This window comes from Dermacentor albipictus, chromosome 9 (assembly GCF_038994185.2).
Source record: "Dermacentor albipictus isolate Rhodes 1998 colony chromosome 9, USDA_Dalb.pri_finalv2, whole genome shotgun sequence".
NCBI lineage: Eukaryota > Metazoa > Arthropoda > Arachnida > Ixodida > Ixodidae > Dermacentor > Dermacentor albipictus.
In genome coordinates, this window is record NC_091829.1 from 10368018 (window position 1) to 10388115 (window position 20098).

The window sequence follows — 20098 nt, forward strand, 5'->3', positions numbered from 1 at the left end:
ATCACGGTTGAATTTATAAAGGTGATCATGTACAAAGTTAACATCGCTTGCATCGCTTATGAAAACATCGCTTGTCCTGCTACGCCCCTCCCCCCGGCGTCATACGGGCGTAACAGGACGCCCAGCGCTGCACATAGAAATAAACTGTCGTTGTAGATTTTGCCCCGATATATGATGTAAATATAAACGATGAAAGTAAACAAAAAGCGCGACCAGCATTGGTAGCGCCGTCATTTATTGAAACTCGTGTAGGTGCAAATATGCGCCGCTGTAAAGGTTACCGGAAAAAGAGTAGACGTGCATGCAACCTAAGCGCGCCGCAGCAACGCGTGTTCAGCTAAGGGCAGTCAAAGCAAGGGACTATGTTTTTGCGCGCACTCCACGGCCGCCGAAGTGCACCCCTCGGTTTCGGCTGTGCTGCGTGGACGTCATCGTATGCGATGTTTCATCAGATGCGAATATCGCTGCGCTAATGCCACATCTGTCAAGTCTTGTCCCGCCTGCTGAGAATATTTTTAAAAAATCTTTATTTACTTTTAATTTTATTTTTTACGCTGGTTAAGTGCTTATTTGCCCTTCCGTCATTGTGTCACGCCTCGCACTTTGGAATTGTTGTGCGATCCGTCAAGTTCAGGTCAAATCGAATCAGATAAACGTTTCGCGCGAACGCTACTCATTGTGATGGCCTGCGTGCTGAACTTTGGTGTGCGATTGTTTCGCTAACTTTGGTGCGCGAACTTTTGGTGTGTGATGTATGAAAACGACAATGTCTCTTATGGATGCCGTATTGCGTTGGTGAAATCGCATACACACGTACCAAAAGCACACACGTGATTTTATTATTCGATAGTTGATTATTTCAGAACACGACCGTGCTTTTAAACGCTGCTCAGGGAGAGAAGAGATAAATAAATATGATGAAAAAGGCAGAGAGGTCAATTGTAAGAGCTGGTTTGTTGCTCTGCACAGGGAGAAGGATAAGGGGGGAAAAGACGGGAAGAATAGCGAACTAAGCAAATGCGCAAAAAAATAATATAGGCGGTAGGGAACGTCTGAAAGAACTAGTCTCTAGGCCACTCGAACGTAAAACCGTCAATAGCGTGTTGACCGACTTTTGGTCTGACGACTGTATAGGCCGGCATTTCAGTATTCAGAACTACAAGGAAGTGTGTAAAAGAAACGTATGAGGTGCTTTTGGAATGGTGACAAGTTTTTTGAGTGTTGCCTGAAGATGCAACTGGTGTCTCAGACAGTAACAAAACAAAGAGGCCACTGAGCTCGAAATCATTGAGTTTCTGAACACACCGGAAAATATTGATAAAGAAGATATGAAGTAGATGCTTGAAAGCGCGTTAAGCACCTTGTCTATACTTTTTACACATTATGTGCGTTTTGAACGTATATCGCCACAAGATATTTCCCTCGGTTTCTTGTTTCCTTTATCTTTTTTTTTTGTTCGCAAATATGTGTATGGGGACGATTCTTATATGGCTTAATAACACGCACAATTGCGCTGTTTCTGAAGCCGCCTCTTGTGCGGTGCTGGACACGGAGCGGAAGCGAAGAGCGAGCTTCAGGACAACATTGTGTATTAAGGATCGGAACACGGCTGAGAGGTATCCTAGCTGAGATCAAGAAGAAGACGTGAAATTAATCTCACCATGTCACTCGGAGATAAGGAGGACGCGAGCGCAGCTGGGAATTGGAGAAATGGAAGTCCCTGCCGCGGGTCAGTATTTGGGGTGACAAAATAGGTTGAAAGGCGCGGATGATTCGAAGTAAAGCCAGCAAAGGATTATACGGGAACACGCGAGCAAGACATTTGCAGGAATATTGCTGTTTACGGCATTATAGGAAATAGAGATAGCGCATCTCTCGGATAAGGTTTGTCTTTCAGTTTATTTAAAATATAATGATGCCGATGATGTACTTCGACCTCCCCATGTACCTCGTATTTTATTCCATCTTGCGCGGTTTTCTTATGCAGCCCTTCTTATGGAACAGTGATCGTTGAAGTCGGGGGCGGTTTGCTGCCAACCTCCGCTCTACGTTCCTAGGTGAACTTTACCCGACCGAGTTGTTCTTTTACTGTTTGCTTGAGCGATCAGCGATGGGTCGAACCTGCGCAACACGACTTATTTGTGCGCGTGTACGTTCTACTGCGAAAGGAAAACACGGAAACAGCTGTTAGCACAAAACACACGCATGTTATCGGTTCCAACGCGTGGACGCTAGAGACTCGCATGTGTGTGCGTGTTTGTATCGTCATGTCATTTTTATCTGTTGGTTTCACACTCGGCTGTTGAAAAGCCGGCCCAGAAAAATGTCAGTATTTCCATTATCGCAAAATGCATAAACCAAGCACTCAAGTCGCGATAGTGTGTGCAATGGAAAATGTTTATACTAGTGGTATAGCATGTTTGGCTTAACAGAAAAAAAAACTATGTTGTTAACTGAAAGTTTCTTGTCCTTATGCTTATTCACCTCACAATAGTCGTCGAAATCGGCTGTCACATGTTTCGAGATGCCGTTCTACATCCTTGTGAGACATGTTTACGCAAGCCTGGTTGCATATGTATATATATGGGCGTCCGAACGCGTGCAAAGCAAAAGTTGGTTTCTGATAAGATGAGGCACTACAGCGTCACAGATACGCCTCCCTCTCGCATTGTCTCGTCTGCTGTTTGTTGCGGTGCAGGTTCTTGTATTTTGACCTTACTACAAGAACTCATTGTCGAAGTCCTCAGATTTGGTAGGTCATTATTTGGTAGAACAGCCGAAAGCGCTTACGTTTGGCCCAGTGAATTCCTTGGAAAGAGTCGTCGCGCAGCTGACTTTGAGCTGGGAAGGAGACTCACGAACCGAGTAGAGGTCTGATGCTGGGGCCGGCGCCTGCTGACTATCAGCACGAGTGCACGCAGGCAGTGTGAGACAAGACGCAGAATGATGCGACAGTTCAAATGGTGAGCGCGGTTGTGACTGAGCGCTCGAGGTGACATAGTGAGCAAGGACGGCTGCCCGCAAGTCGTCGTAGAAGTCGGGGCGAAGGGTGGCAACCGGAGCATGGAACGCAGCCGGAGCCTGGAAGCTTGTTGAGAAGGAAGTCTTGAGAAGGACATCTGGATGAACCAGATGTCCGGCATGTCGATGGAGAATTCCCGGACGCCCTACAACAGCGGGACGTCAACCGGGCTACGTGAGGCCACGTCACTCGCCTTGGTAGAGTCGGTGAGCTGACGCTGGCATGGGTGGGCGCAGTCGTCCGGGTCACCAATTTGTGGGAGGGCGGCGCGAGAGGTAGCCTCCGTAGCCACGGTTTATTTAGGCCGTCCAGCAATGGCGCAGTGGGACCTCGGGAGCGGCCGAGGCCTGAGGCCTGAGGCCGCGCCTGAGGTCGCACCTGAGGCCTGAGCGGTCGCGGCCGCTCAGGTCTAGCGCGCTAGCGTGATGATGATGATGATGATGATGATGATGATGATGATGAATGCTCAATTAATGGCACAAACCCACTATGGGAGATAGGCGACAAATCGGGTGGTAGTATGAGTGAAAAATTAAATGAATGAATGAATGAATGAATGAATGAATGAATGAATGAATGAATGAATGAATGAATGAATAAATAAATAAATACGAAAAGGAAAATGAATGAATAATCCAAGATGAGAAATGAACTGTGTGTTTTATCCTCGCGCTACCTGCACATGAGCCCATCTTCTTTGCCTACTTTGGAGGCGGTAGTCGCGCCGCTACAAACTGATTGATATTACTCCATGTCGAATAAAGCAAAAAAAAAAGAAATAAGAGTGCATAACAGATGCTCAGTTTTGGAAAACATTTGAACCCAGGGCTAAATAATTAAGAAAACCGTTATTTAAACACATCTTCAAGTCAGAAATAAACATAATTGTTGAAGATCACAGTTAGCATTTCACAACATGCGTTGGCTTGGTCGAAGTAATAACCGGAATAACGACAAAAAGGTAGAACTTGAAACAAGAAAGGGAACAGAAAACTCAAAATTTTCAACAAGGACAAAAAAAAAAAAGCGACAAAGACGCCACGGAGTTCATGTCAACGTTGAATGAAAGAATAACATGAGCGAATAAACCACTAACAAAGAAGCGCTTCGCCAAAGTAGTGAACAACGGTATCGGAAAGTTAAAAAGGCAAGTTTATAGGAGAATGAAGCTTAGTAGCCTCAGTATAAGATATAGCCTATGCCCAAATCTGGTATACGGGGAGACAAAAGTGCCGATAGTAAGAAGCTGCATAACTCCAGAGCTTGGCATAAGCTTTCACGCACTGCCATCGCTCCAGCTGGTATTCACGCGAACAAAGAAAAAAAAACAAAGAAAAAACATAAAAGGCGTATTTGATTTGCGACACATGGTTTACGTATGCCCCAAATCTTTAAAAAAAAAAATGGCTGTGGCTTAGCTAAGGTTAAGCCCAGGATGCGAAGCATACTAGCCTTTATTTTAGTTGTTGAACCACTGTTTAGCCTGGTGAACTGCTGTTCCTTGGCTATATTTGGTTCGGCTAGACGAAGAAACAACTCATGCGTTACCCTGCTTCGCCTTCAAGAGTGGAACGCGACAGCGTTCCCGTCGACCCGCCAGCGACTACGCGCCCCGCATTGGACGCGGTGAGCGTCGAGCAACGCAGCGTTCGGCGCGGCAACGAAATGTGCGCCTGAGCAAGCGTCGCACGCCTGAGCCTTAGAAACAGCTCGTTTCTAAGGCAACACCGCATTCACTAGAGGCGCTTTTGTACCGCTTTGAAGCATCGTACTCGTGGCTCAGTGGTAGCGTCTCCGTCCCACACTCCGGAGACCCTGGTTCGATTCCCACCCAGCCCGTCTTGCAAGAGTTGAGCCAAAGCCACTTCTCCTCTGTCGTGACGTCACGGTGTCACGTGATTTCATGGTCACCGCCGCGCCTGAGGAGCTGGGTTGAGCCCTCGTAATATGCTTCGCATAAAAAAATAAAACTCGTAGCGGAGCCGTGTCAAAAGCTGGAAGATTGATGCGCTGCAAAGGCCTCTGAGAAATGATGAGCGCTGAGTGTGTATTTACGTACGTGGTTTCACGCAAACATTCAATCGTGCGCACTCGAACATTGGCCGTTCCTTTGTTTCTATTGCCACCGAAGACAGCAACCAAGCGAAAGTGACCTCAAAGCATCGATATTGTTGGAAAACGAACACTCCACTGCTGCGCGCTCTTCTGCATTTAGTTCGATTCGCATAATGTAGAGCGCTGCTATATAGTCGTGTCGCCTGTCGCAATTATTATTTGCAAAGTATATTTATTACCATGCACTAGAACGCCATGTGACATCACTCATAACTGCCGACGGTTTGGCGTCTGTCCCCTGACCTCTCCGACTCTTCCATTTATTACTCACATGAGCCCTTTCAAGGGTAAGGAAAATGATGCCAATAAAAACTAATAAAAATCCTCCAAAGACACTCACGAGCCTCATGCTTCCTGGATCCTCGTTCAGTTCACCACGAGGTGCGCTCATTGTCAGCCGGCGTCGCAGGCTCAAAAGTTGCAAAGGTGACGACTCTTCTCTCTCACTCAAGAACACAGCGCGGCGGGAGAGGGCAAAACGCGAAGAGGCGAGCGTGGTCAGGAAAGGGCAGCGAACCCTGGTCCCTCTGTCGGGAATGCCCCGCGTGTGCGGCTCCGGCGGCGTCACCTGTAGTCCATAAGCGCGCGATGTAACGCGGCGCTACGAGCGTGCGTCGTGATCGGCGTTGCGACCCGGAGGAGATCTGCCGGTAAACAGGGCGGCGCCTGAAGCGCGCCGTGTGGCATTTGAGCAGAAGGAATAAATGACGCTCCTCTCTCGGCGCCCCCCATTTTCTCTGTCAACGCGCGACTGTGCGCTAGCCTCTGCTTATCTGCGTCAACGAGGGCCGCTCACAAAGGCAGCGGTGGGTGCGTTCCGTGTTAATGCAGCGTTGTTTGCTGCCACCGGCTTCTCTCACTATCTTGTAGACACGTGCGTACTTGAAAAGAAAAAAGGAATAGCGGATGGAAAGACGGATGGGGCATGCATTGGCGGCTGTAATCGTCTGGCAAGAAGCCTGCTGTCTCGCGCGGCATCTCGCGCACAGCTGTTCCGCGCACGCAGTTCGTTTCTTGTGTGAAGTATTCATCTGCGGGCGAGCGAACCGCAAGTGTGCTCAGCCTAGGAGGATGCGACGGCACGCCCATTCGAACGCGTAAGTCGTGGTGTACTGAACACCGACTCCGTACGCGCATAGGAGGCCTTGCGCGACCGCTCGTCCAAAATTCTCACGAGGCGGGGTGCAGCAGTAGGACGCGCCAGCCATTCTCGGTCAGTTAAGGGAAGCCACGCAACGCCCACTTTTTCGTTCTGCGCCCGTTCAGCCATAAACGTGTCTTGGCGAATAGCTCCGGAAAACGTGCTTGCGTATCTGTTGAAGACATGGGACTGTGTGCGTCAAAAGCTGCCGTGAAGTGGGGTGTTGCAAAAGGCGAGCAGGGGTGTTCCATTTAACGGCACTGAAATCCACGCAAAATAAGCATGGAGGCAACAGGCATAGAAAGAAGACAGAGCACACACAGTGCTGTTCTGTTCATCTTAGAGAGAGGCAGCATGCACTGAACATGCCGCAGAGCTGTTGTCGAAGATACTCACATTTTATACACCTGAAAACGGGGATACATTTCAGGAATCTCAGGTAACAGCTAGCTTAGTAGTAGAGAACGACATTATGGCACAGTGTTACGAGCCGCCTTCCTGGACTAGCGAAGAATACGACGATCACCGGGACATTGCGTGTGTTGGCCTATCCCTTTCCGAGGGTACGTGCCATAATAGAGGATAATAATAATAATCTTCATCAGCCATCTTAGCTAACTATGAAAATAGCCGCTATAAAAATCGTACCTTGACAGAACACGCACTACAGATGGGGACACCACAATGCACAAAATTACTGCAGTATTTGAAAAAATATTTGTGTTTGAAAGATCAGAAGCTTACTTCAATCTGTTTATACGTTTCTAAGCCCTTTATTCGCTTTGTTCATTTGAGATGTGTTCATGTGACGTAATTCTTCAATAGTGCAAGAAGGATAGGAAATCTCGCAAATACGTACGGGTTAAAGGATTGAATCTGTAGCGTGAAAATAAAAAAATGAAGGGATGTTTTAGTGTGTCCTAATGTGATCCTCTTTTCCTTTTTTCTACGGTTTCGTTGGATGTATTTCTGTATGAAAAGATGCAGCCGGCGCCAGTTAAAGGTGCCGTCATCTGCACACCCTGTAATAAAAGAACAAACGAACAAGAACAGAATGGCTACGCCGGTCGAAACCGGAAAACAGGTTTCAATTCTCACGACTCATCGTGCCGACTCGCAAGCTCGTCTTTAAGTGCTTGCACGTGCCACGTAGGAAGCACCCCCGTCATCCGTGATGTGGCACGAAGTATATCGTTTTGCTGAGCACGAGCTCGCGTGTTCGATGTTCAGCGACAACGCCACATTCCGATGGGGCGAAACGCTCACCAATCGTGGTTTCGGCGCGCTTTCACAAAGGCCGAGTAGTCGAGATTGTTACGGAGTCCTTCACCACGGCGTCATTGTGTTGCTTTGCGGTGGTAAATCTTATACATCATGTCTGCGCGTTCCGCAAGATCATGGCCGACTGTGCAGCCTGTAGCCACTGCCGTGACGAGTAAACTAACCGTCAAATCCTGTGCCAGTGCTCACAGTACAGTGCAAAGAAGCGTTCGCTCTGCCCTCTGCTGAGCCACAGGCAGCATTCCAGAGGTAGATTTCTGCATTTATGCAACGTCGACGCGGCACAATGCCACTGCAGAATGCCGAGCTGCATTATTGTGTTTTTCGAGATCCACCGACCTGTGTGAACGCCTGTACTACTTCATGTTTTTCTTTCTTTTTCCTTTTCCGCTCCCTGATCCCAAGTGATGTCTGCAAATTTGTGTTTTCATCACATCACCGAATTTTCTGTCATTCTCGACTGCGTCTCCGTTCCCTTACACCCATTCTGTAACCGCGGTTATCTTCCCTACGCATCACATTGCCGGTCCAGCTCCATTTTCCCCTCTTGATGTCAGCTAAAATATCAGCTACTCCTGTTTGCTGTTTTTCTCCAAACAATGGTCTTTCAGGCCTAACATTTTTCGTTCCATTGCTCTTTATGCCGTCCTTATTTTTCCGGCGTCTTTGTTAACCTCCTAGTTTCTGCCCAATGTTAGCACCGGAAGAATGCACTGATTGTATGCTTCCGTTTTTAAGGATAGTAAAATTTCGGTCATAATCTGATGATACCTGTCATATGCGTTCCAACTCATTCTTATTCTTCTGTAAATTTCCTCCTCAAGATCAGGATCCCCTGTGGGTAATCGACCCAGATAGACGCAGCCTTGCACAGATACTGGATGTCGACTGCCAGTCATGATTTCTCGTTCTCTTGCCAGGTTATTGAACATTACGCTTTCTTCTGCGCCATTAATCTTCAACCCTACTCTTACACTTTCTAGGCTAAGGTCCTCAATTATTTATTGCAATTCATTCGCAGCATTGCTGAACAGGAAAAGATCATGTGTGAACCGTAAGTTGCTGAGGTATTCGCTTTGATCCTCACTCAGAATCCTTCTCAATCTAATACGTGAATACTTCTACCTAAGCATGCAGTGAATAACACTGGAGAGATTGTGTTTCCTTGGCTTACTCTCGATTGATATTTTTTTGCTTTACTTTTAGAGGATGAAAGTGGGTTTTATAGATATTGGCTGAGATATTCACGTACGCTTCCTGTACTTTTTGATTTCGCGACTCCTCCGTGTCTGCTTGTGTGTCTACTGAATCAAATGCTTTTTATGCGAAGCATATTACGAGAGCTCAACCCAGCTCCTCAGGCGCGGCGGTGTCGCCTTGAATACCACGTGACACCGTGACGTCACGACGGAGGAGAAGTGGCTTTGGCTCAACTCTTGCAAGATGGGCTGGATGGGAATCGAACCAGGGTCTCCGGAGTGTGAGACGGAGACGCTACCACTGAGCCACGAGTACGATGCTTCAAAGCGGTACAAAAGCGCCTCTAGTGAATGCGGTGTTGCCTTAGAAACGAGCTGTTTCTAAGGCTCAGGCGTGCGTCGCTTGCTCAGGCGCACATTTCGTTGCCGCGCCGAACGCTGCGTTGCTCGACGCTCACCGCGTCCAATGCGGGGCGTCCAAAGCGAAGCAGAGTAACGCATGAGTTGTTTCTTCGTCTAGCCGAACCAAATATAGCCAAGCAACAGCAGTTCACCAAGCTAAACAGTGGTTCAACAACTAAAATAAAGGCTAGTATGCTTCGCATCCTGGGCTTAACCTTACCTGAGCCACAGCCATTTTTTCGTAATATGTATGAAAGCTGTATAGAAAGGTTGGTTGTATTTCGACTGACTCTATATGTCTGCAGAATTATCTCCATGAATTGCTATTGTACGAGTAAAATGCTATAGCATAATGACCCCAAGATAACACGGTACAAATGGTGAGGACGGGGCGTCGCGTATGTGCAGAACGGCTTGAGTGTTCATGTCGTTTACGCCATGCACAGTAACGTTTCCTCAGTTACCTGTTGATCGAGATATTAGCGAAAATTCTTATGCGACGAAAAAATTGCTGTGGAAATAATGAAACAGCATTGCTCTCTTTAACAAGTCAAGCGATAACTTTCTTTTTATTCGGTTGCAAGCCGAAAGCCATAGCCGATTGTGCGGTACAAGAGCGTCTCTAGCGCACGGCATCGCGATCTGATCGTATATATGAACGGGCGTTACTGTATATCTAACGAGCAGGTGACGAAGTGGTCTCGTTCATTATACAAAGCTATTTAAGTTGTCTTATCGTAGCTACTACCACAGTGAGCAAACGATCAACGGAGTTCGTATGAAGATGCGGAGCTATTGACACCCTAACAGCGCGTGGCCATCGAGCGGGCAGCAGCGGCGCAGTTTCTTACACAGACACAGAAAGGCATAGGACATGTGCTGTTTGAAAGCGTGCTTAATTCCGAGGAATAATAGGAAATATGGTAGGTTGCCCTCAGCTACTGTGTTCTAGCCCAATGCGCGCGCTCAGCGTTGCGGAAAGGCGTACAAAAGCCCAGCAAAGGAAATGCTCTTTGCCGCGAGTTTTTCCTCTTCACTCTCTCTCTTGGTCGGTGTATTGCGCAACTGCAGTAAGGTCTCTGGCATTATGCTTAAACCATGGCCTTTTTCAGGCTGCGAAGAGGGAGCGTATATTGCAGCAAAGCACATTTTAATGAGCTCGGACGTCGATTCAGTGTACTAGTGCATATTGAGCGTCTTATTTATTTATTTCTTTGTTTGTTTGTTTGTTTGTTTGTTTGTTTGTTTGTTCGAGAAGCTCATCAATGTGTTAGAGCTCGCGAGCCCTAACACATTAGTGTGCCTTCTCCCTTTCCCCCATGAAGAGCGATTTGGTAAGCGGAAGCGCACTCGATCCTTCTAACGTGTTCCGTCCTGTAGCCTAAGTGAAACCTGCGTTTAGTGATTCGAAAAAAAAAAAAGAGACGAGAAATAGGGCAACCTCCGCCTCGCCCACTGCTCTCTTCCGACGTAACTCAGTCGGGAAAGATAACCGCGCGAGCAATGAAGAAGATAACGAGACTCCCACCGCGGACATGGGGGAGGCCAGGCAGATATGAGTGCTCGCGCGTTATTGTCCGGGTCTAGAGATACGGAAGGAAAAGTACAGTGGCCTCGTGACCCGCGCGCTGGCTCCTGCCGGCGGCAGGCAAGCGCGCGAAAGTGCTTTTGCGTGTGTGTCGACGTCGAAAATGTATGCAATTGATACGGTCAAAAAACTAACACATAGTGGGCTTGAGGTCTCAGTGCACGAGCGCACCTGGCGAGGTCGCGGGTTCGACCCCGGCCGTAGCGGTCACATGCAGATAGGGGTTGGAATGCCCCAGGTGGTCAAAATCAATCCAGAGTCTTCCACTACGGAACGCTTCATTACCAGATCTCTGATTTGACACGTAAAATACCAGAATATATAAATATACCTTAAAGCACGAGCTATAAGATATCGGCGGTGGGAGAAAGTGCTCCCGATATGGAGCTGAGTGTGTGCGGTGAAAGCACGGTGCACGAGTGCTTTTGCTTTCCGCTACCATCCGAATGAGTCACCATGCTCGGCAGCCGAACCCGCGGCATCATGTTCAGCAGCAGAGCACCATAGCCACTTAGGCACCGCGACGACACAGCCACATTCATGTGCTGCTGCTAAGCATATGGATGTTCGTGACCAGCCCATGGGAGGACCTTTGACTTCTTGAATGAACAAACATAAAATATGAAAATAAATAAAAGAGTGAGTGAGTGAGTGAGTGAGTGAGTGAGTGAGTGAGTGAGTGAGTGAGTGAGTGAGTGAGTGAGTGAGTGAGTGAGTGAGTGAGTGAGTGAGTGAGTGAGTGAGTGAGTGAGTGGTCTGGTTGGTCGTTCCGAATCTCAACAGCCTCCTTCCTCCCGTCGCCCGATCTCATTTAATTTTTAGAGGCAGGTGAGCGTGCCCGAGACTGGTCTCTTCTGTCCCAGCTGCCGTACTACTCGAGCTGGGCGGTAGCAGCGAAATCGTTCGGTCACCGGAATTCCCTCTCGTTATTGCCACGCGACAGCGTCGGTGTGGCTCCTTGCTATCTTGCGATGCGAATGTGGGAGCGACCGTATCTCGTTGCGTTCCCAGGGGGCAAGGCAGGACGCAGGAAGACTTTTGTCGCCCGTGAACACGGAAAACGATTCAGCCGTAGCCGTATCCGGGTTGAAGGGGGTGTGTGGGCGCTAGTGAGCGCCGTGACTTCGGCCGTTCTTTTAGCATCGCTGGCGGTGATTGCCGTTCACGTTGTGTTCGACGGCACGAGAATGCGAGTTTGAGCCGCCTGCCAGCAACGCACTGCTTTCTTTTATGTTTCGCGAGGTCGCCAGCACAGTGTAGAAAAACTTTTTTTTTTTTTCTGGCAGCATCCATCTTCCGATGAATGTCGACGTCAGTGCGATTAGCATTCAAGCAATGTAGCGACACACCGCATTGCCGAAGGCACCTCTGTTTATAATCTGTAGTGGTCATCTTGAGACTTCCATTGTTCGGCTAAATGCGAAATAAGCTGTTTTTGGGATCTGCCCACTTTGCTACGATATTCTTGACCACCACATGTGAAAAGATTACAATAACCCTATTGTCCTGTGTGGTCGTCTTAGTTTGTCTAATTATGCCTTTTCTACACGTAAACAATATATATATATATATATATATATATATATATATATATATATATATATATATATATATATATATATATATATACATACACACACACACAGAGACGGGTCTCATGGGTCTCATATATATATATATATATATATATATATATATATATATATATATATATATATATATATATATATATATATATATATATATATATATATACACAGAGAGACGGGTCTCATGGGTGAATACCTTCGCATTCCATTGGGATGTCCTCAGTGGTCTCCGGAACTATATAGACCTGCAAAGAGTTCTGATAAATCTGCCGTGGCTTTCAACCCGCAGCTTCGAGGGGGGTGACCGTGTACTCCTTTCTCCTTTAGTAACCTGTACTGCACTTCTTTACTTACAGTTTCCTTTCTTTTTTTTGCACCTTTTTTTTATTGCGATAAAGGCTTGCCCTTAAGGCATAATTCTTGGAGCGTATATGTGTATTATATGTGTGCTGTGAGGCCTGTGTTGTGTATGATTTGAAGCAGTGTATTGTGGAATCTGTTGTCATGTATCCAGCGGTCATTTGCACCGTACTCGGCTTTGTTTGCTGTTTTCTTATGCGCGTTCGTTAACGACTGCTGCTGCCGCTGCTGCTGATGATGATGATTTATTGGTGTCCCCTTTGAAACGTAGCGGTGACAATTAGTCACCTTGCCTACTTGAGCACGTATGCTATACATGCTTTTCATTCTAGCATTTGTGCACACTCCTTTTTTTTTTCTCTTAATCAAAAATTATCTGTTTGTCATGTACCGCTACCTATGCCTATAAAAGATCCGATCCTGTGTCATTGTCGTCCCCGCTTTCTTTGCCCGTATACTCCAAACGTCTGACGTAGTAGTTCTGCGGAAACCCGCAAGGTGGAGAGAAGTAATGAATAAACGGAAATAAACGGAATAAACGGTCCGTTTATTCACTCCATACGTCTCTAGCTTATCTCGACTGCTGACCATTGATGCTTCTGTCCACTTTAAATACAAGCGCTTCTGGAAGACTTACGTCACCTATATACACACACACACACACACACACACACACACACACACACACACACACACACACACACACACACACACCACACACACCACACACACACACACACACACACACACACACACACACACACACACACACACACACACACACACACACACACACACACACACACACACACACACACACACACACACACACACACACACACACACACACACACACACACACACACACACACACACACACACACACACACACACACACACACACACACACACACACACACACACACACACACACACACACACACACACACACACACACACACACACACACACACACACACACACACACACACACACACACACACACACACACACACACACACACACACACACACACACACACACACACACACACACACACACACACACACACACACACACACACACACACACACACACACACACACACACACACACACACACACACACACACACACACACACACACACACACACACACACACACACACACACACACACACACACAGGCGGGTCTCACGGGTGAATACCTTCGCATTCCATTGGGATGTCCTCAGTGGTCTCCGGATTTTTGCTGTATCAAAATGCGGTTGTGTGCTTCCTGCACTGCAGCTTTTCCAGAGAGGGGTGTCTTGTGAGCTCGAAACTTCATCGATGTCGCATAGGCGAGTGGAAGGCACGCGCCAGGTCAGAATTGACCTCACAAAAATGCTTAGAGTATGAACTGAACCCTCACATTCGTTGCTCTGATTGATCATCTGATGAATTTAAAGTTGTTTTTACGTGGACACTGCAGCTTTCACGAAGGTTGTGCAGTTTCTCAGAGCCTAATTGAACCCTAATTGCTTAAGAGTGGTTAAACGGACCGCTTAAGGGCAACACTAAATCAGTTTATATTGTTATACTAGTTGTTCTTGGAAGTTCATTTTGAACTTTTTTGTCCAGGAAGGAATCATTTCTAGCAGAGACAACTAATGCCGACCACTGCCTTAAAGAATTTCCTTTTTGTTGAATATTGCGCGAATGCTATGGTATCGTTGAAGTCGGTGTGACACCTGGTATCTCGCTAGGCTTTCACACATTTTGGCCGTTCCTGATGAGAAAAAAAGAAGGTTTCGTCGAGCTTGCTAGGTTTCGCGTTTTGTTACCTTATAATGTAACGGGAACTCTTCCTTACCGATAAACAGTTAAGTAGCTGCGAAAATTAAGGATGTGAGAAAGAGCTGGTGCGGGAAAATTTAGGTGGCGTTGCTACTTGTTGCTTTATTTTCTGGTTTACCGTGCTTCCACCCACGGTAGGACAAACTTCTTTTGGTACATTGAAGGCGTAATCCATTATTCTAACCTATAATCGTCTTCTTCACAATTCCTTTAACGTGTACAGCAATGAAATGAAAATAATCGTGATAGCGATATTGGTTAGAACGTACTTTTTTTTTTTACGAGAAAGATGCGATGCGTGTTCGAGACCTGTTGCTTCGTTTTCTATCGTTACCTACCACAGCGGTTGAGTAACTATTGCGCTCTGTGGCAAAGCACGATGTCGCGGGCGTATACTCCTGGAGGAGGAATGCAGAAAGGCACGTATACAGTGCTTTGAGTTCGAGTTAAAGCACACAGCAAAAACAGCTTTCAACTGTTCACACACAGGTTCTCGTTATAAAACTCGGTGAGCGGCAGCTCGTCGTGTTTGCTTCTAATTATGTATTTGGTCTTGCATTCCGCTGCCTAAGCCAGTAGTAAAAATACTCAACGCTGATCGATAAATAAATCCGTTGATTTTCTGTTGAACGTCGTAAAATCTGATGGCGGAATTTTGGGGCGATCTTTCGGTTGTAGGATGTCCAATGTGTTAAACGCGTGCGCTCTTTTCTTCAGAGGTTTATATTTTGCCGCTATAGATTTTTCAAGGACCATGGGTTAAAATAAAGGTCGTGACCTCTGGTGGACCACTGGCTCTTTCGTGCATAACATAAAGCTGTAAACGAAGAGACTCTCGCTACGTAAACAAACGTAAGTTCTTATCGGTGTTTTCGACCTCTACCAAAACAAGTGCAAACTAACGTTATAGCTTAGTGCGAGATATGATAAGGCTTATGGCTAGTCTCTTGGAAACCATGTCCTCGGAGGGGTATAGAGACTAGATAGGAATAAGGCAATGGGGCCCAGGTGTAGACACATATGCCTTTAGCGACATTGTCGAAGACTTCCGCATCATAGTTACAACCCTCCCGTAAGAACCCGAACTTTGGAACGCAGCAGAATATGCAGAGATTACACACATAGCCCTCAAACATCGTGCTCTGTGTGAAACATCTCTGTACATCGGATATGTTTTACAGAGAAGCTACAACAACACTCGTTTACGTAACGATGACGTTGCAGAGTAAAACACACCCACAAGTGACGAAATTGTCTGCCAGACTTTGGGAGCCGAAGAAATTATGATCGCATAGTATTCAGCCTAGGCCGGGATAGCGTAAAACTATTTGAACTTGTTTTTCTTCCGAATTCGCCAGTGGCCATCTTTGGTAGACCAAAATAGCTCAGGCCCAGCCCATATGGGCTACAAGTGGATTGTTATCCCTGCCCTACTCCACTTCTATTTCAAGTTTCCATGAAACTATACCTTCGTCAGCTTTTTCTCGCCGGTTGTCTGTGCACAGATCAGCACTTTCGATCGAAAGCAGAGTGAGAGGGACCAGGAACGTTTCTATTTTTATTCGTCACGCCATAGTTTGCTTTTTCTCGCGAGCTCTGCATGCAGTTCTTGCTTCCTAAGCAAATCAGAGGGAAAAAAAGCGAGCGAGCTGGTCGACATAGCTGGATGAAATTTCTGTTTGCAACGACAAGTCGATGCGTCCCTAACCTGGCGTCCAACCAGCTTTCACTCCACCGTTTAAAAGTTCGTTGTCCTTAACTTGCTAAGCTGACGCGTAGAAATAGTGTACGCGTAGCTAACTCCACGCGTAGCTCACTACGCACCAGCTTAATTTCCTCCTCCTCCTCCTCCTCCTCCTCCTCCTCTTCTTCTTCTTCTTCTTCTTTCAAGCGAGGTGGGGGAGAGTATACGCTTTCATGCACGCTACCAAGGAAAGCATTTGCTGCCTTGACAAAGACAAGTGCATCGGTCGAAATTTCGGCCGCAGCAACATCCCTTGTTCGACCAGTGTTTATCACCATCAAGTTGCCAACAAGTCACTAGCCCCCGTCGACGCTCTTGCGTTTTACAGCTTCTTGATCCTATCGATGATAACGTTTCAAAACGTTGATTTTAAAGAAGAGACATGCAAATGAGGAACACCCCTTTTTATCCACGTGCCACGCCGTGATAAAATATAAAATATAGGGTGTCATTGTGTGGAGAACAAATGCTTAAAAAAGAAGAGAGAGAGAGAGAGAGAGAGAGAGAGAGCAATTCAAGATGGATCAGGATCGAGCGTACACTGTCCTATTTTTACGCAGCGAAGTGCAATATTACTTTCCTTGACTAAATAGGTAAATCGAGCAGACTAAAACCGAGTAGCGTGCAAATTTTCGTACAAACGGAACTAGCCGTGCAAACCTGCTATGAAGAAATAAAAAAAAAACTCAATAGGATGTATGGTTTGTGGCCCGAAAATTTTATGCAAGTGCAGTCGCAGACAGCAGATGAATTTTTTTTCTTTTTTTCCCGCTAGGGGATGTTAAAAAAGATCCTTCCTGTACATCGCTTCTCATCGCAACTGAGGTAGATCAATGGTCTTTTACTTGCATTGCCATCTATGAGCAGACGCCGCAGACCGTGTCAAGCTTTTCTATCACATTCCGCGGAGCTTCTAGTTTTATTTATATTGTTGCTTTTTTTCCTTCACAAGGTCTGAGTTGTTGGATTCTGGTGGGCTTAGCCTTACACGAGTCGGTGGCACTTGCTCCGCCCGAGCATCGTCGTTAGGTTGTCGCTGCTAAGTCGACCCGTGGTTGCGCGTCACCTGCAGATCAGAGCCTAAAAGGAGTAAACAAACTCCAATAGACAACGCGCCGAAGCTCCGCGAGCCGTCAGCTCCATGACGTCTCCACATGCCGTCTAGTGCACTTCATCCCGCTGCCTCAAATTATGGTAAGCGTTGCCACTCAGTCAGAAACTGAATGCGACCCAGAAACTTCAGTACAGAAGCCGAGGCGCTTCCCTCTCCTATATATAGGATCAGTGCCCTTGAGGGAACAGTGTATTGTCTACATCAGCATATGCAGTCCGTTTACGCCGCAGTCTCCAAGCAGAACCTTCTGCTCTTCACAGACGTTGGTACAGTTAAACCTAGAACGGGTTGCTGGGCCAGTTGGTTCATACTTGCAGGTTTAGGAAAAGCGCACGTCTTGGGCGGCCGAACAGTGAAATAGACACAAGACACGCGCAAACTCGCAACTAAAGTTTATTCGAAGCCTACGGTGTACACGTATAGAAACAAGGAAGGCGTGCATACCTCTCTTCGCATAATGGGCTACGAATATAATTGTCATCCTGCAAAGGCTTGAAAGGAAACAAAAAACAAATCACGGCATTCTTTCGAATAACATTTCATTACTGCACAGCAATTCCTAAGTGTTACTCATACACCTCGTTCTTTATGCTATGAAAATCTTCCGTTAATTAGCTTGCCTGCATATATGTGCGCACTATGCTTCTAATGAACTTCAGTTGCAAGTCTGCGCTTGTCTTGTCTGTTTTGCGGTCCCGTATTAAGGTGTGCTTGTTAATTAAGCCTACAGTTATACCTGCCGAAAGATCGCCAGCGTAGCAACCTCCAGTCTATCTGCAACGCTGGGATAACCTAACCCAGCACCAGCAATATCTCTTACTAAATCGTATTAGCTAAATAGAGAGCAGCGCAATGTACAACGAATCGGCCTTACCTTTTGACTCGCAGGCGTTACCTCTAACACATAGTTGTTCATGGTGGACACCAGACTCGCTTTATATGACTGATACATATCGCGCAGAAACGCACACGCACACACCAACCAAGGAAGTCCGTCTACTTCGCTTTCCAGTCTCTCAGTTGTTATGCCGGGGATCCTCCCCCCCCCTTCCTCCCCCCACCCCCCAAGCTTGCTGCCGTTGGTTGATCCTTGCACAACTCTCAGGGAAGGTCGCACCAATTTCATTGTTTACCGGTAGTGCGACGCTAAAGTTACAGGCTTGCTACGCAAGGCTCCGGGTTTACCTACGACTACCGATGTTTTCACTAGAGTTCATGCTGTATTTTTTTCTTCTTGTTTTCGTTCCATGACTACGAACGTTGTAAGGTCACACTTGCTTGAATGAACATGACCAGCACACGCCGTTTCGGTTACTGTCCCTGTGAGGGTGCTATCTTTATTGTCAAGTTGTGTTGTCTTTTACAGTGCAGGCCTATTCTACATCAAGTATCGTCCTTATCTTTTCATTTTAAAGCTATAAGAATAGCGCGTGTAAAAAATGTGATGATTCCAATAATATATATAACGGCGTAAGGGAACTTTCGGCCAGCGTGTGAAATTACAATAAAAAAAAAACGAATTATGTGTATATAGAATCTACCAATTAAGACTTTTCGATTTTTGCGCATTTCCAATGCCTTTGCATATATTAGTACGTTCTTGTGTCGAACGTAACTTACAATTCTCTTAATGATTAAGCGATGATAAAGGCAGTGCTAAGCGCTTCTTCTATTGGTCGAAACGAGGCGCAACTGCGTCAAGCCTTCGTTGGACCGTGACTCTGCTTGTGAAATTAAGCCTACCGAGCGTAATCTACAATATCATGCTCAATAACGCCAAGTGCTGTGGATGGTTCCTCTTTTTAAGAAATCTACATGGTGCAGATAATTACGCAATTTTTCGTGATCGCCTGGAGTTTTCGAATACAAACGTACCCCGCGAAATGGAGTTGACAAATTTAGGCCAGTCGATCGAATGCTCATCATAATCGTCTTTGGACCTACGGTAGGCAAAACCATATATTTATAATCTAAGTGCAGTTCTCGTAATGATTCTTTCACTAAGTCTATAATTACAAAACTGATTGATTAGTCGACTGATTGATTAACTGGTCGATATTTGACGCTGCGGCCGGCGGGATACATACCAGACATTAGATTTTTCACCCACTAGCCAGGCGTTATTACTGACTGGAGCGGAAGGTGACCCCTTTTCGAGTTCTGACCTACTTTCCAACTATTCAAGGTCATCTACTTGGTCAAAAAAGTAAATTCAATGCGGGCAGTAAAACTAAACGGGGCTGTCTAACTTGGCTTTTACGTGCTTCATTCGTGCAATTGAAGACTGTGGTCGTTTACGGGTACCGCATGCCTTGTCATGCGAATGGTAATGCTGGCCGCCTATTTGCTATTTTATAAACACAGCATATCAATTTACCTTGACTTAATATTTTCTTTTCGTCTCTCCTTGAGATACAGAGGTAGAGCAACAGGGTAGCGATGCATCGTTACAGCTGGCCACTAAGTATTTTTTTTTTTCATTGAGACGAGAACAGCTGTGTAGGCTGAGAAGAGAAAGGACAGACAAACGCAAGGCTTGTTCGTGTTGTTTTTTCCCTCGTGTCTCGTCGTCCAGGCACCGTTTCTTTTTCAAAATGGTGAACCAGCCGACCCTTCGTTCTCCGTCTGTCGCAGCGGAGCATGACAGAGTCCGTTAGGAGGTCATCCTCGACAAACTCTCAACGCGGCTCGCGGTTATAGTGACA

The 20098-nt window shown here is 46.4% G+C and overlaps 2 protein-coding genes across 5 annotated transcripts in view; one reads left to right on the top strand and one right to left on the bottom strand.

Moving 5' to 3' along the window:
* Ent2 (Equilibrative nucleoside transporter 2) overlaps positions 1 to 20098 on the top strand; it is a 125178-nt gene that overhangs the window by 36457 nt on the left and 68623 nt on the right. Inside the window, exon 1 of one of the 2 annotated variants that reach the window (XM_065443350.2) lies at positions 6119 to 6234. The exons of the other annotated variant lie outside the window; for it this stretch is intronic. The gene's annotated coding sequence lies outside the window, so the exon portion shown is untranslated. Of the gene's footprint in view, positions 1 to 6118; positions 6235 to 20098 lie in introns of those variants that run through there. 2 annotated transcript variants of the gene reach the window in all.
* The window catches only part of LOC135911161 (excitatory amino acid transporter 3-like), a 51083-nt gene that overhangs the window by 28988 nt on the left and 1997 nt on the right, over positions 1 to 20098 (bottom strand). Inside the window, exon 1 of one of the 3 annotated variants that reach the window (XM_065443343.1) lies at positions 5478 to 5861. The exons of 1 other annotated variant lie outside the window; for it this stretch is intronic. In XM_065443343.1, the coding sequence (XP_065299415.1) occupies positions 5478 to 5528 (51 nt within the window). In that variant the 5' untranslated portion in view covers positions 5529 to 5861. Of the gene's footprint in view, positions 1 to 2790; positions 2925 to 5477; positions 5862 to 20098 lie in introns of those variants that run through there. One more of the 3 variants, XM_065443346.1, reaches the window with a different exon arrangement.